A 15,739-nucleotide genomic window follows, 5' to 3' on the forward strand; every position below is an offset into this window, starting at 1 on the left:
AATTGAGTTTGCGTACCGATAACGCAATACATATCTTATGCGCTTTACAGACTATCAGTTATTCCGGACGGAATGTCGGTGTTGGAAAGAAATCGTACAGTGTGTCAATTCGGTCAGATTTGTATACGATACATTTATTATCGAAAGCTATCGATTATCGTTTAGTTTTGAATTATCGAAATTTGCTGAAAAATAATCAAGAAGAAGAAAATGGAAAACGGTAAAAAGCGCCATATTCCAAATAATTTAATGCAAGGAGAGCAACGCAAAGTTTTGGCCAAATAATCCTCAAACACTTTACGTAACAAAGAAAAATACTAATTTTTTTGAAAATCTATCTTCAAACAAAATGGACCACGTATTAACCATCGAATTTATTGAATTATACAAGAAGTGCCCACAACTATGGGAAATAAAATCAGATGAGTATCGGAACAAAAACTTACGTCAAATGGGCTATGACGTTCTACTGCAAAAATGCAGAGCCCATAATAATACGGCAACGGTAGAGGACGTTAAAAAAAATTAATAATATTAGAAGCGCATATAGACGCGAACTAAAAAAAATTCGACAGAGCGAAAGATCTGGCGCTGGAACGGCCAGTGTATATAAGCCCACTTTGTGGTACTACAAGCACCTATCCTTCCTTTCGGACCAAGAAAGTCAAGAAGAAGGAACCTGTTCGGAGGAGCTTTTGGAGGAGTTTTTAGATGTTGAAGTAAGTAATTATATTATCTAAATTTTATTCGTAATGTTTTAACAATTCCCAGTTCCAGTTTCATTTTTTTATATGTTCACATTTTCTACAATAAAACAAGTAAGGAAAGTCTAAAGTCGGGCGGCGCCGACTATATTATGCCCTGCACCACTTTGTGATCCACATTTTCAATACCATCTGAATTCCTTCAAATTTGTTGAATACCTGTGCCAAATTTGAAGTCGATTGGACTAAAACTGCGACCTAGACTTTGATCACAAAAATGTGTTCACGGACAGACGGACATGGCTATATCGACTCAGGAGCCCATCCTAAGCATTTTTGCCAAAGACACCATATGTCTATCTCGTCTCCATAATTTAGTATACCGATGGTCAATCGTCTGTCTGTACATGTAATTTTGTGTGCAATGTACAGCACTAGTTTATGTGCAATCGTTCTCAAATTTGATACCGAGTGTTACTTTGACTCGGAGACAATCGCTATTGATTTTGAAAAAATATGTTCATATTTAAATATAGCTCTCGATTTACACTCATACGACAACGGTAGGGCAAAATTTCACTCTGAATTACTTAAACTTGTGCACTGAAAATAGAATCACATTTAGAAAAACCTCCTAAATAAAAATTGTCTGCTATTTATAAGCTCGAATACATAAACATGTTTTAGTTTGACAAAAACAAAATATGAACTTGGCTATTGTAGTACAATTAAAACAATATGTATGAATATCTATAGTATTTACCCAAAAAGCTGAATATATATGTAGTACTGTAATGCCCCCTCAAAACGGTCAATAAAAATTTGGTATATCTCAGCCATATGTAAGAAATACGTAATAACGTTTATAAGATATAAAAAACAAACAAAATTTTTACGTCCCCAATAACCATTCTCACAAATTTTAGTAAATTAGTTTGGTTAGCTTCTAAATATGAGCAAAAAAATCGATGCTGTCGCGCCAGTTATAATAATTCTACGTATATTCATTAATACAATAAAATAAAGTTAATAATACTTGTATTCAAGTCTATTTTGTACTCAATTATGGTGCCACCAGAGATGGTCTGTATCAAAAATTTTTAGGTTTGCGACTGTCGCAAAGTTGTTAACGTCACATACGCGTAGTAAATGTAGAAAAAGTCACAAAAGTCGAAAACTCAAAAAACTGTAGTCTAGTTAGCTAGGCAACGAATTCGATTATATCCAAGACGTTGGAATGTGAAGTTTCAATTCTTCGGAATGTTCACAATATTGCCTTTTGCACAAGTAGGGGGCTTTTGTCGTCCTTCCTTAGCTTAAAGTTCAGCCTCCTCAAGGTATTTTGAGCACTCACCAACGGGAATTTCGATACCACCTAAGAAAATGGGCTTGACCGCGGGAAAACTTTCATAAATGTCTGCAGAAACTGGCAAAATTAATTAATAAATGTTCACAACTTCTATTCCAAATAAGGTTTTCTGCAATAGGTTTATGGGTTTTGCGACATACTTTTATACTGACGCAAATGTGTGTCGCAAATGTCACAGTTTGTGACAGGCCAACCCTGGGTGCCACTATACGCTGCACCAAGGCAAAAAGAAAGTATGTTCACATGAGTTCAAAAACATATTAATGAACAGCCTTTGGTCAGAGTTTAGGCTGTTTTCCTATGGACAGAGAATAAACTGGCCTACGCTAAACAAAATGGTATACGTGACTAGTTTCGGTCTTACTTTCGAATATCTATCACTGCAACGATCATAGATATTGATTCATACGCTTAAACATAGTTGGAAAATGTTCTTTATTGGACAATATTGATTTCTTTATATGGCTGCTGTTATATAGTCGAAAGCATATTGTTGGACGTTTGTGGTTGGAATTTTTGGAATCAATAGTACCGTTGTTTACAGTTTTTTTTAGCGGCAACCTTACTCTTAAAAATGCTCCAGGCAAAAAGTCCAACGGATTGAGATCATTTGGTGGTCATTTAGCGATATAAATTAAGCAAGAAACCTCCTTTTTAAGCCACTCTTGGATGAAGCATACTGAGTGTTTAATCCTCTTTCAATTTCCGTGGCCCGCAGCCAAAAATAACATTTGCTCTTGGAGGTGATCATATTCCTCATCTACGTGTAACGATAGTCACTTGTAGTTTTCCAGCCAATTATAACGAAATCACACTACCACGTTGGAATTCAATCACAAATAATTGAACGCAATAGATGAAAATACTTTTGTAAGCTTGCATGGTGTGCGAAGGCGATTGTGACAGCATTCCTGGTCTCGATACCTTGTGGCGACTGCTGTGAAATAAATTGGAAATTTTATTTATAAATTTTCGATACATTCTAATGTGGCAAACTTACTAGATACTGCATTTGCATTTGACTCATCATTTGCTGTTAAGGATTAAATTGGACACGATGGTTATATTTACACACTAATTAACAAACACAGGCTATTTAAATAAATATTTATTATGATTGAGAAGGGTTGCCATTGTAGTTTCCCAAAAATATTAAAAATTCGTAGCCGCAATTGTGAACGTCTCGATATTATCTCAAGTTGATATTACTAAGTTAAAATAGTAGATGTGAATCAGTGCTGCCGCTAGTGAAAAATTGAGTGAAGTAGATTTTGGAGAAAAGTGGAGTAGATTGAATAAAATTGAAGTAGCATACATTTTTGAAAACAAAACAATAGAATTCATTTTATTATACCCTCCACCATAGGATGGTATATTAACTTTGTCATTCCGTTTGTAACACATCGAAATATTGCTGTAAGACCCCATAAATTATATTCTGGGTCGTGGTGAAATTCTGGGTCTATCTGAGCATGTCCGTCCGTCTGTTGAAATCACGCTAACTTCCGAACGAAAGAAGCTATCGACTTGAAACTTGGCACAAGTAGTTGTTATCGATGTAGGTCGGATGGTATTGAAAATGGGCCATATCGGTCCACTTTTACGTATAGCCCCCATATAAAGGGACCCTAAGATTTGGCTTGTGGAGCCTCTAAGAGGAGCAAATTTCTTCCGATCCGGTTGAAATTTGGTATATGTATATGGTCCCAAACAGCCATGCACAAATTGGTCCAATTCCCCCCTATAAAAGGATCCTCAGATTTATATGGGGGTTATAATAATCAACCAAAACTTTATTTCTGTAGAAAATTTTGTCAAAATTCTATTTCTATAGAAAATGTTGTCAATATTTTATTTCTATAGAAAATTTTGTCAACATTTTATTTATATAGAAAATTTTGTCAAAATTTTACTTCTATAGAAAATTTTGCAAATATTTTATTTCTATAGAAAATTTTGCAAATATTTTATTTCTTTAGAAAATTTTGTCTAAATTTTATTTCTATAGAAAATTTTATCAAAATATTATTTCTATAGAAAATTTTGTCAAACTGAATTATAAACGTATTTAATCGGCCTTCTTTGTTTAAAATATACCCCGTATGGACTAACTTACAATTTAGAAGACGGTGTTAAGGAATTTGAAGTGTTATCGCAACCCAAGTAGTTGCATTGTAGATGACAGTCTTTAGTAGAAGTTTCTACGCAATCCATGGTGGAGGGTACATAAGATTCGGCCTGTCCGAACTTACGGCTGTATATACTTGTTTTAACATAAAAATACTATAAATATTAAAAATCTGATATTTATTAATGGAATGGAATAACATTTACGAAAATTGAACAATAGGTTTTTTGGTAATTTTCCTGGTAAAGTTTTTGCGTTTTATTTTAGCACTGGTTATCAGCAGGGCTGTGGAGTCGAGCCAATTTTGCTCGACTCCGACTCCAGCATTTTTCATCAGCTCGACTCCGACTCCGGAGTCGACTCCGGGTAATATAACTAAATCTCATTTTAATACCACTACTTTGTAGTTCTATTGTGGGGGTACCGTAGGTGGATCGATATAAAGTATCGTATTTATTTATGTGTGCAAAAAAGTTCTTAATTTCACATTAGATGCCAATTGAACTCTTATTTCAAATTTAGGGCAATGTTTAATAAATAAAATAATGATATAAATTCCCATCATTATATGAGAAGATACCAACAGTATATGTATTTGGGGACCAAAGTTATTGATACTATCTCAAATCCTTTAAATTTGTTGCGAGCTATATAAAGGTTTATATTCCCATATGCATCAATTTGAATCTGAATTGATTTAGACAAAATTGTATATACTTCTACAAAATCTATGTACTTAAAATTTAAATCTAAATCTAAAGTCTGGCGGGCCGGTTATAATATACTCTGCACAACTTTGTATTTAGATCTAAATTTTGATAAAATCTCAAATCAGACTTTTACAAAATCTCGGGCAATATTTGGGAAATATTTATAATTGTTTAGACAATTTCGCAAAAATGCATTTATGATTCATTCATTGAAAAATTTGAAAATTTGAGTCATTTCTACAAGTTTTCGACTTAGCAGTGAGTATCAGTGAGCATACAATTTTGGAAAAAATTTTGTCTAGTAAATAAAATATATATCTATATAAAATAGAAATAAAATTTTGCAAAATGTTCTACAGAAACAAAATTTTGACTAAATTTTCTATAGAAATAAAATTTTGAATAAAATTTTTATAGACATAAAATTTGGAAAAATTTTTATAGAAATAAAAGTTTGAAAGAATTATCAATAGAAATACAATTAAAAAAATTGTGTAAAAACGAAATTTTGCAAAATTTTCTATAGAAATAAAATTTTGCAAAATATTCTATAGAAACAAAATTTTGACTAAATTTTCTATAGAAATAAAATTTTGACTAAATTTTAAATAGAAAAAAATATTTCTATAGTAATAAAATTTTGAATACATTTTTTATAACAGTGAGTATCAGTGAGCATCAGTAAGAAAAAAAAATTGAGAAAATTTGCTATAGAATTTGCTATAAAATTTGATAATTTTTTCTTATAGAAATAAAATTTTGAAAAAATTATCAATAAAAATACAATTTTAGAAAAATTTTTGTGTAGTAAATAAAATTCTGCAAAATATTCTACAGAAACAAAATTTTGACTAAATTTTCTATAGAAATAAAATTTTCTACACGCAAAAAAATAATTCTTGCCTCCCAAACGAAATTTTAGACAAACAAAGCTCGTTTCTCATTTGACAAAAAAATCTATTACTATAAAATTTTGACAAAATTTTATATAGAAATAAAATTTTGACTTAAATTTTTATAGAAATAAAATTATCAATAGAAATAAAATTTTGCAACATATTCTATAGAAACAAAATTTTGACTCAATTTTCTATAGAAATAAAATTTTGACTCAATTTTCTATAGAAATAAAATTTTGACTAAATTTTTTAAAGAAAAAAATATTTCTAATGTAATAAAATGTTGAATAAATTTTTTATAGAAATAAAATTTTGACAAAATTTGCTATAGAAACAAAATTTTGACACAACTTTTTATAGAAATAACATTTTGACAAAATTTTCTATAAAAAACAACTTTGAAAATTTTTTTCTGTCAATATTCCACATGTTTGTATATGGCCTTAAAATAAAATTTAAAAAAATAATTTCGATTCTTCGAAATATTTCAAATAAATTGATATGGGCATTAAAATGGATCGATTCAGCCCATCTGCTAGTCTAACATTCTAGAAAACATAAAAAGATAGTAATTGGAAGTTGATTTTCATTTACTATCATGCTGTACATTGATCGAATGAATAACGCAATGGAAATTAATTTGAGTAAATACTTGCTTAGTTACAAAAATGTGAAGTGTTTTAAAAAATTTGGTTTAGCCGGAGTCGGAGTCGAGCAAAATTTTTACGACTCCGACTCCAGCAAAATCTTCAGACTCCGACTCCAAGACTCCGACTCCGGCTCCACAGCCCTGGTTATCAGTGCAAAAAGAAAACAGCTCTTATGATGTATTTATATCCACTACCTATTTACCAGAAGTTCAAAAATGAAAAGATAGCACAAATATACATTAATTTGTTAACAGCATGATTATATTTTATTATTGTTGAAGTAAGTACAGAAATCGTTTCTAACAAGTTTTCCCAAAGATGAAAGATTATCATCTATATTATTATCATTGTTACAATTTTGTTGTGGTATCTCTGCCATTTTTATGTTTTGTAAATATGCATTCGGAGTTTTAGATTTTAAAAAGTTGTGGAGATAGCATATTGCAAGCACAACAATTCTAGTTTTTGCGGGGCTAAGGTTAATAGTACCTAAGAGTATTCTGAATCTTGATGCTATAATGCCGAATGCATTTTCTACAATCCTACGTGCGCGTGACAATCGGTAATTGAAATAAATTTGCTCTATTGATAATGAGGGCGTACAATAAGGCTTCATAAAATGTTTTCCTAATGGAAAAGCATTGTCGGTTACAAAAACATAAGGCAATTCAATATTAAAATTATTAATTCGTTCTGAATTAGGTAGGTTCAACTGGCCAGATTCGTACATACTACGGATTTTGCTGTTGGCATAGACACCTCCGTCTGAAACACGTCCATTGGCTCCAACCTCAACCATCAAAAATTCACAATTAGCATTAACCAAAGCCAAAAGCACAATACTGAAGTTTTTTTTGTAATTGAAATAGTACGATCCTGAGTTGTTCGGTTTTCTTATTTTAATATGTTTTCCATCCATTGCTCCTATGCAATGTGGAAAGTTCCATAAATTTTCAAAATCAACTGCGACTTCTTTCCAATCATCTTCACATCTTGGCAACTGCAAATAAAAATTTTAATAGAGTATTAATTGCTATGGTTTTATTGTACATCCTATTTAACAGTCAATACAAAAATATATTTTATATAAAATATAATTTCATTATTATTTTCAGAAAGTTGAGCCGAAAAAAAAACAGTCCTTCTGGAAAGAAAGAAAAACTCTTTTGGAGAAAGCCATAAATATAATGGAGAACACCAAAGAAGATTATGCTAGCAAATTAGCCAGCACTTGGGAGGAAGAGTTCAGAGCTCTTTCTCCCAAACAAAGAATGTATGCAAGTAGGATTATTAGCGAAACCCTCTATTTAGGACAACTGTCACACTTAAACGAAAACTCATACCGCTCTGTAGAAATTGCTCTGACGCAAAACGCCTCTACATCACATAAACGCCCTAGATGGGACAATATAAAAACTTTAACAGACATCGAATTCGAAGAGGAATATTTAAGCGGGTCTTCAATGGACTTCAACCCCTCAACATCAAGGAAACACAAATCAAAAACCAACATACCCATTGCTTCTTCGAGTGAGCGAATAAGTATAAATGTGGAAAGCGAAAGCGATAGCTCTGAAGAGGGATGGACGGGAGAAAGAAGCGCAGGTTATAAGTATGAAGTTACCAGTGAGGGAATGCACTTTTCGCACTAAAAAACATTTTTTATACTTTTATATTTATTTTTTATACTTTTTTACACAGGGCAACACAAAAACTCCAAACAAAAAATCACACCAGCCGAAAGTACTCGATGAGAGAAGAAAAGTAGTATCTGGATTTTGCAAAATTGGTTGCTGTTCGTTTTGTGGCCAAATTCGATTTTGTTCACTTTTTTCCAATTTTCGCATGGCCGTAGCTCGATAATTGCTGTGAATTTTTTTGCAGTCTTCAGAAAAGCTACAACTCTTGACTCGCCCAATAAAATGTTGAATATAGTAAGTCGAATAATTTCATCTACATGTTTAAAACCCCAAAAATGTAACGAAAACAAAGATTTTTTCCGTTTTTCGACTGCAGGTCTTGAACTAATGAAAATATTATCAAACAATTAAGGCACTAAGAGCAACAATTTTGATGAAGACTGCAAAAAAAAATCAGCACTTTTCACGCTATGGCCATGCGAATATTGCAAAAAAGTGCACAAAATCAAATTTGACGACAAAAATACACAGAGGCTCATTAAAAACGAACAACAACCAATCTAACAAAATCCAAATACAACTTTTCTTCTCTCATCGATTGCTTTCGGCTGGGATAAGTGATTTTTTATTTGGAATTTTGCGTCATAGTGTTAATAAAGACACGCTAGTACCATTGTTTATTTTTATTTTATGTTCTTTATTAATTAATCCAAAATAAGCGAACTAATATTAACTATGTATCTACGATTTATACATTAACATATACGTTTAATCCATTGATACCGCAATAATATATGTATACATATATGTACATTTCGTTTATTAGCCTAAATAGGCAATCGTTTCACAAATATAGATTTATGTCATATATGATATATTTCCGTACAAAATATATTTTTAATTTTATATTAATATATGTGCCAAAAAAGTAGTATTTACTATAATACGTTCAATGTGATATATCTGTTTTATAGTATATAAACGATAGAATTTGTGTACAAAACTAAACCTTACTAAAATTAAATAAAGACAAACTTGAATTTACTATAAACACGTAGTAATTGTTTTTGTTATACAGATAAAAGAATTTCTCTCGAGAAGTAGTCGCTCCACTTTTTTCTAGCCCATATTGTGGAAAATCTATCTTTCACATAAAAATCTGAGTGTCCATAATTTCCATTCGGATACATTTCCATCGAGTAGCAGTGTCTCCACCTTTTTAGCACTAAAAAAACTATCTTTCACATATAAATCTGGAAACCTATTCGTTTACATTTTGCAACAGTCGACACATTCAGAAGATTTTTGGCAAACAATTTGTATACCACTCGCAAGCAATAGTTTCAATGTATTTTTGGTTAAAGGTGAGTATTAAGTTCGAGTTTAGGGTAGGTACTATGTTCGGTTTTCGAGTTGAAAACCACTTTATTTTCGCGATTACTTTTCCTTAAATAACCAAAATTATAAATGAAAACAAACTTATTCCTGTAAAGTCTTGCCGAAATCTAGAGGAACAAGAAACTACGCATCAATTGAGTTAATTTGTCTGCTTTATATTGAACTGTTTTAATAAAGTAACCACGAAAATTTCAACGCGAACAGCGAACATAGTACTTACCTTTAGCCGCTAAAATTTTCATGAAAAATTGCGATTTTAGCGGCGAAAGGTGGTATTAAGTTCGAGTTTAGCCGCTAAAATCGTCATATTTTCACGATTACTTTTCTTTAATAGTCGATTTTTATGAATACATGTTATAAAATATAAAAAGTTTCTTTGTGCAAATCCCCAAGAGTTTATAATAAAATTTGCAAGAAATAGGTATAGTTGTATGCCCTTTTTAGTATAAAAATGCTGCTAAACTCGAACTTAAAACCCACCTTAAAATATTACTTTTCTATGTCTCCTATTCTTTTGGCCAATTTGTAGGGATTATATCGAACACAAATATTAAAAGTTACTTACACGTATGTAATTCCTAAGCGATTTTATGATGGCAAGACATGTTTCTATTATAATTCCACTCAAGGTAGATGTTCCCATATAAACTTCAAACTTCAAGTCCGAAAAAGTCTGTCCCGTTGCCAAAAACCGTAACGTAGCTATTAATCTTTCATTTGGAGTTTTCGCATCTCTCAAATGAGTGTCCTGTTTTTGGATGAGTGGACTTATCATATCCAGCAATTCCTCGAATACGTGGGTGTCCATTCTCAGATAATTCTTGTAGTCTTGCGGTGCAGTTAAACTCAATTCTCTTACGAGACGCACATTTGAAGGAGATCTCTTCTTCAACCATCCTTGTATCCATATTCTCTTAACGGGCTGCTCCTCTTTTTCTATTAGCTCCAATAAAAACAAAATTAAAGCTAATTTGATTTTTTTTTTTGTTTTTGTACATATTGTTATGAAAATTTCACAAAAATTAAGCGGCTTTATTTTCTAGTCAATGTTATTGTTTACAAAAAATATCGATACCATATCGATTTCTGCTATCGATTTTTTCATTGGTCTGTCAAACAAAAATTGCAATGTGGTTAATGCGTACGATTTTAATCGAAAAGTTGGACGCGGACATTGTCGTCCGGAATAACTGATAGTCTGTAAAGCGCATTATGGGTTGAGGAAATTTGACACTGCTAGAAATACTGCATTTTGCCATGGCTTGGCAATACTGTATTTTTATCATGCAAATCAAATTACTGCTCTTTTTAAAGCCCAAATAATAAATTCTCTAGCAACAACAACCATCTGTTACCGGATATTCCGTGAGATGTATTATCGATTGTTTATATTTTGCTCCAATAAGAAATACATAATAGGGCACAGTATTGACGGCATGCAAACTGTTCAACCATAACATCGTATTTAAAAATTCTTTTGCAATCTTAGCTTTATAAACTTGTACAACTATCGAAATTTTTTCATTACAAGAAGGAAAATGCACATGTTCCATGAACAATTCCAATATTACCGACATTAAATCATCATATAGCACTGAGGTCAATTGTTCATTTTTAAGAAATGAAAAAAGGAATATAGTGCTGCAAGCTTAAAAGTAGTAGATTGTGTCTGTCATTTTTTATTGCAGTTAGTTTTATGTTTTTCTTACACTCATTCTGTGTTATTATTAAAAAAAATAGTTCTTATTAATACTTTTAGAGCTAGGTTTTTGGAGTTTTCTTTACCACGAATATAATCATTGGTAACGCATTATCAACGGGTGTTCCATAACTCTAAATATACATTTGCAAGTCCTTTGGCTGGGGAGCCATTTTTTTCAACGCTTAATATGAGATATTTACTATATCTTAATATATATTTAACATTTAGTATTTTTACTATTTATAAATACTTTTTTTATTCTTATTTCTATTTACTACACCATTGTCTTAAAGATTTTATCTAGTTTTTTTTTTATATATATATATATATATATACCATTGTTGAAGTTTATATTTTATTATAATTTTGTGTGATGCAGGATTTTGGGTCTATTTATTGACTTTTGTATCACTTCGTACGATAATAAATGAAATATTTTTTAATTTTTATATATTTTTATATTTAAGTGTTTCTAGTAGTAATGCTATTGTATTGTAACTGCCTTAGGGTCTGATCGACTGTTACATCCATGCAGAAATAAAATAAATAAATAAATTAAAAATAAAAGTCCTCTATTAAACAACTACTGAAGTAAAATCTTTTGTACTTTTTCTTTGAACGAACAGTTTGATAATGTTTGAATCAAAAATAATACATTATTTGTTGGATAAAATCGAATTTACGACATTGAGCCCTCAAAGAGCCGATAGATTCACTTACCTCCGTAAACGTGCCTTGGTTATGTACATAAAAGAATTAAAAGACGTCATCTTTTAAATAGTTAAATATATAATATTACATTCATAAATAAAACTAAAATACGTTTATAAAAAAAAACATAATTACTAAATCAGAGGAGCCTGTATCAACTGGCGTAGGAGATTAATTGCGACAAGTCACCAAATTGAACACAATTGACACAGCTCAAAATGTTTTCCCATTATTCTTTTTGGAGCCATTATTCCGAGAGTTTTGACTGGACTTCTTGCGACGTTTTTCAGACGACCAGTCAATGTCGTCTTCATCGTCACTACCAGCATTGTTTGTTTGTAAATTATTATATGTGGAAGAAGACGAAGAACTGGCACTGTTGCTTTCCTTTGTTGCCAATCGACGACTTGCTATTCGAGACGAAATGCGGCCCATTCCCATACATTTTTCCAAGTGTGGAGCAAAACGAGCTGCCGATACTGGTCTATCACAGTTAGGACATGTACAGTCAACAGGTTTTTTGGCCGTTGATATTCCAAAGATATCAAAATTCGGCATATCAACTATGCGAAAGGACGAGTCAGATTCATTTTCATTTACACCTTCCAAAGCAGTTAAATTGCCGGTCTTGCGTAAATGATGAATTTCTAGAAATACTCCAAGAACCGCATCATCCAAGAGAGATTGGTATAAGTAGTTGGCAGCCTCTTCAAGATTTTTGGGATCTTTAACAAGCTCCCGATAAGATTTCAGAATGGAAGCTGCTGAGGCATTTTGTGTATTTGCAGGAACTTTTGGTGTTGTAGATGAAGAGTTTGTGGATTTGGATCCAGCATTATTAGAGCCGGCTGACATTTCAACAATAAAAATGGAATGAAAATTTATAGACAGTGTTGCCATAGCCGTATTTCATTGCTCTTGATAATCATTTTGAAAAGTGCTAAATTTCGGTAACCACCCTAAATTTCGGTAAACCACCCAAAACGCAATTCTTTGGGAATAATTCAATATTATAGGTTTTCTATGCTAATATTTGTTAATACATAGATAATATAAACGCAGTAGGCATTTTGATATTTTCATTCTCGCTTTTGCAGGGTAAATGCGATTTCAAATGTTGAACAAGCGAGATTTTGAGCATAGTGTGAGCGTAGATCTATATCGTGTTTCACATGATGTAATATAAAGGGTGATTCTTTTGAGGTTAGGATTTTCATGCATTAGTATTTGACAGATCACGTGGGATTTCAGACATGGTGTCAAAGAGAAAGATGCTCAGTATGCTTTGACATTTCATCATGAATAGACTTACTAACGAGCAACGCTTGCAAATCATTGAATTTTATTACCAAAATCAGTGTTCGGTTCGAAATGTGTTTCGCGCTTTACGTCCGATTTATGGTCTACATAATCGACCAAGTGAGCAAACAATTAATGCGATTGTGACCAAGTTTCGCACTCAGTTTACTTTATTGGACATTAAACCAACCACACGAATGCGTACAGTGCGTACAGAAGAGAATATTGCGTCTGTTTCTGAGAGTGTTGCTGAAGACCGTGAAATGTCGATTCGTCGCCGTTCGCAGCAATTGGGTTTGTGTTATTCGACCACATGGAAGATTTTACGCAAAGATCTTGGTGTAAAACCGTATAAAATACAGCTCGTGCAAGAACTGAAGCCGAACGATCTGCCACAACGTCGAATTTTCAGTGAATGGGCCCTAGAAAAGTTGGCAGAAAATCCGCTTTTTTATCGACAAATTTTGTTCAGCGATTAGGCTCATTTCTGGTTGAATGGCTACGTAAATAAGCAAAATTGCCGCATTTGGAGTGAAGAGCAACCAGAAGCCGTTCAAGAACTGCCCATGCATCCCGAAAAATGCACTGTTTGGTGTGGTTTGTACGCTGGTGGAATCATTGGACCGTATTTTTTCAAAGATGCTGTTGGACGCAACGTTACGGTGAATGGCGATCGCTATCGTTCGATGCTAACAAACTTTTTGTTGCCAAAAATGGAAGAACTGAACTTGGTTGACATGTGGTTTCAACAAGATGGCGCTACATGCCACACAGCTCGCGATTCTATGGCCATTTTGAGGGAAAACTTCGGAGAACAATTCATCTCAAGAAATGGACCGGTAAGTTGGCCACCAAGATCATGCGATTTGACGCCTTTAGACTATTTTTTGTGGGGCTACGTCAAGTCTAAAGTCTACAGAAATAAGCCAGCAACTATTCCAGCTTTGGAAGACAACATTTCCGAAGAAATTCGGGCTATTCCGGCCGAAATGCTCGAAAAAGTTGCCCAAAATTGGACTTTCCGAATGGACCACCTAAGACGCAGCCGCGGTCAACATTTAAATGAAATTATCTTCAAAAAGTAAATGTCATGGACCAATCTAACGTTTCAAATAAAGAACCGATGAGATTTTGCAAATTTTAGGCGTTTTTTTTAAAAAAAAAGTTATCAAGCTCTTAACAAATCACCCTTTAAAGGCCGGTACTCTGTTCGGTTTTCGCGTTGAAACTCCATACAAAACTAAAATATGCGAAAAATTTGCGAAATTTTTTCCATTTGTGATACTTTGTTTTTTCGTGTTGAAAAACTGACGTTTATAGCACGGCGCCATTTGCAATGTGAATTAAGAAATAATTTATTTATTAAAAACTATTTGTGCGGGTTTATAAATCAAACACGGACCATATTTTTGTTCCGAAACTATACAAAGGATCAAAGGAATAGCAGATCAATTGCCCAAGGAAAAATAAAATGTTATTTTGTAAAAACAAGCAACAACCACCAACTTAATCCAATATCGCTCCCTGTAAAATAGCCTTAAGGCCGGTACTATGTTCATTCTTGCGAAAAATTTTTATGGAAACCATTATTTCGCACATAGAAAGCGGTGTTTTTTTAGGTAGCTTGGAGCGCTATTTCACAGGGAGCGATATTGGATTAAGTTGGTGGTGTTGCTTGTTTTTACAAAATAACATTTTATTTTGCCTTGGGCAATTGATCTGCTATTCCTTTGATCCTTTGTATAGTTTCGGAACAAAAATATGGTCCGTGTTTGATTTATAAACCCGCACAAATAGTTTTTAATAAATAAATTATTTCTTAATTCACATTGCAAATGGCGCCGTGCTATAAACGTCAGTTTTTCAACACGAAAAAACAAAGTATCACAAATGGAAAAAATTTCGCAAATTTTTCGCATTTTTTGGTTTTGTATGGAGTTTCAACGCGAAAACCGAACAGAGTACCGGCCTTTATGAATAAAGGCTAAAGCTTATTTTCACGGTTACTTTTTTTAATCAATTAATTTCGAAATATTAAATGGTTGGCAATCAATACAATGGATCTTTTCCATCCATAATTTGAAGAGACTTGATAAAATTGTTATCGTCTTCATATACATTTTTGCACTTTTAATTTAGTGTTTTGGTGAAAAACTCGAACATAGTACTCACCTTATGCCAGCATTTCAAAGATGAATTTGTTTCCTCATCGCTGACATAGACTCTTGAGTGACACTATAACAATCGTCAACTGTGATGGAATATGTAGTTTGATCTTTTGTGGAAAACTCCTGCCATAATTTCAAAGTTGGATTTTATCCTAATCACATTCGACGACATAATTGTTGTCCCCATTTTTCAAACACAGACATTTTATTTTACAACCAAGCCGAAATGGCCATATACGGTAACAGGGATACTCAAAATAAAGGATTACATTAACGGTCATTTTCTTGTAGCTCCGTTTGGCTTTAACTGCCAGTTAACAGACAGTAAATTGCAAATATCTTCTCTCCGGTTAACTTTAAC

The 15,739-nt window shown here is 32.6% G+C and overlaps 3 protein-coding genes and 1 long non-coding RNA gene across 6 annotated transcripts; 1 reads left to right on the forward strand and 3 right to left on the reverse strand.

Annotated features, from left to right (window-relative positions):
• The first annotated feature begins 145 nt into the window (after positions 1-145).
• On the forward strand, positions 146-9,151 carry LOC142233375 (uncharacterized). Of its 3 annotated transcripts, none has more exons than XR_012721396.1 (3): positions 146-719; positions 7,576-8,394; positions 8,453-9,151. XR_012721396.1 is itself a non-coding variant. In XM_075304271.1 (2 exons), exon 2 carries the CDS (start codon positions 7,648-7,650, stop codon positions 8,110-8,112), a length of 465 nt encoding a protein of 154 aa, XP_075160386.1. In that variant the 5' UTR covers positions 146-719; positions 7,576-7,647; the 3' UTR covers positions 8,113-9,151. The 3 variants fall into 3 exon arrangements, 1 of the variants encoding a protein (XP_075160386.1); XR_012721397.1 differs by having other exon boundaries at positions 8,477-9,151; XM_075304271.1 differs by having other exon boundaries at positions 7,576-9,151.
• On the reverse strand, positions 2,492-3,397 carry LOC142233717 (uncharacterized). Its single transcript, XR_012721476.1, has 2 exons — positions 3,074-3,397; positions 2,492-3,010 (listed from the first exon to the last, which is right to left on the reverse strand). It is a non-coding gene; the product is annotated as an uncharacterized LOC142233717 (long non-coding RNA).
• On the reverse strand, positions 6,696-11,970 carry LOC142235371 (uncharacterized). Its single transcript, XM_075306626.1, has 5 exons — positions 11,921-11,970; positions 10,854-11,139; positions 10,644-10,769; positions 10,064-10,537; positions 6,696-7,460 (listed from the first exon to the last, which is right to left on the reverse strand). The coding sequence occupies exons 1-5, from the start codon at positions 11,968-11,970 to the stop codon at positions 6,720-6,722; spliced, it is 1,677 nt and encodes a 558-aa protein (XP_075162741.1). The 3' UTR covers positions 6,696-6,719.
• A 1-nt stretch (position 11,971) lies between these two features.
• Sgf11 (SAGA associated factor 11kDa) lies at positions 11,972-12,802 on the reverse strand. The gene has a single exon (XM_075304270.1). The coding sequence runs from the start codon at positions 12,764-12,766 to the stop codon at positions 12,125-12,127; it is 642 nt and encodes a 213-aa protein (XP_075160385.1). The 5' UTR covers positions 12,767-12,802; the 3' UTR covers positions 11,972-12,124.
• Between the last annotated feature and the right edge of the window lie 2,937 nt (positions 12,803-15,739).

Source organism: Haematobia irritans, chromosome 4, assembly GCF_050003625.1.
Source record: "Haematobia irritans isolate KBUSLIRL chromosome 4, ASM5000362v1, whole genome shotgun sequence".
Classification (NCBI taxonomy): Eukaryota; Metazoa; Arthropoda; class Insecta; order Diptera; family Muscidae; genus Haematobia; species Haematobia irritans.

Coding starts and splice junctions, on each gene's coding strand:
- LOC142233375 (XM_075304271.1), top strand. CDS start 7,648: ATGGAGAACACCAAAGAAGATTATGCTAGCAAATTAGCCAGCACTTGG.
- LOC142235371 (XM_075306626.1), bottom strand. CDS start 11,970: ATGACGTCTTTTAATTCTTTTATGTACATAACCAAGGCACGTTTACGG. Junction 10,770..10,853: donor TACATCTCACGGAATATCCG/GTAACAGATGGT, acceptor ATAAAAATACAG/TATTGCCAAGCCATGGCAAA. Junction 10,538..10,643: donor CCAACTTTTCGATTAAAATC/GTACGCATTAAC, acceptor AACATTGACTAG/AAAATAAAGCCGCTTAATTT.
- Sgf11 (XM_075304270.1), bottom strand. CDS start 12,766: ATGTCAGCCGGCTCTAATAATGCTGGATCCAAATCCACAAACTCTTCA.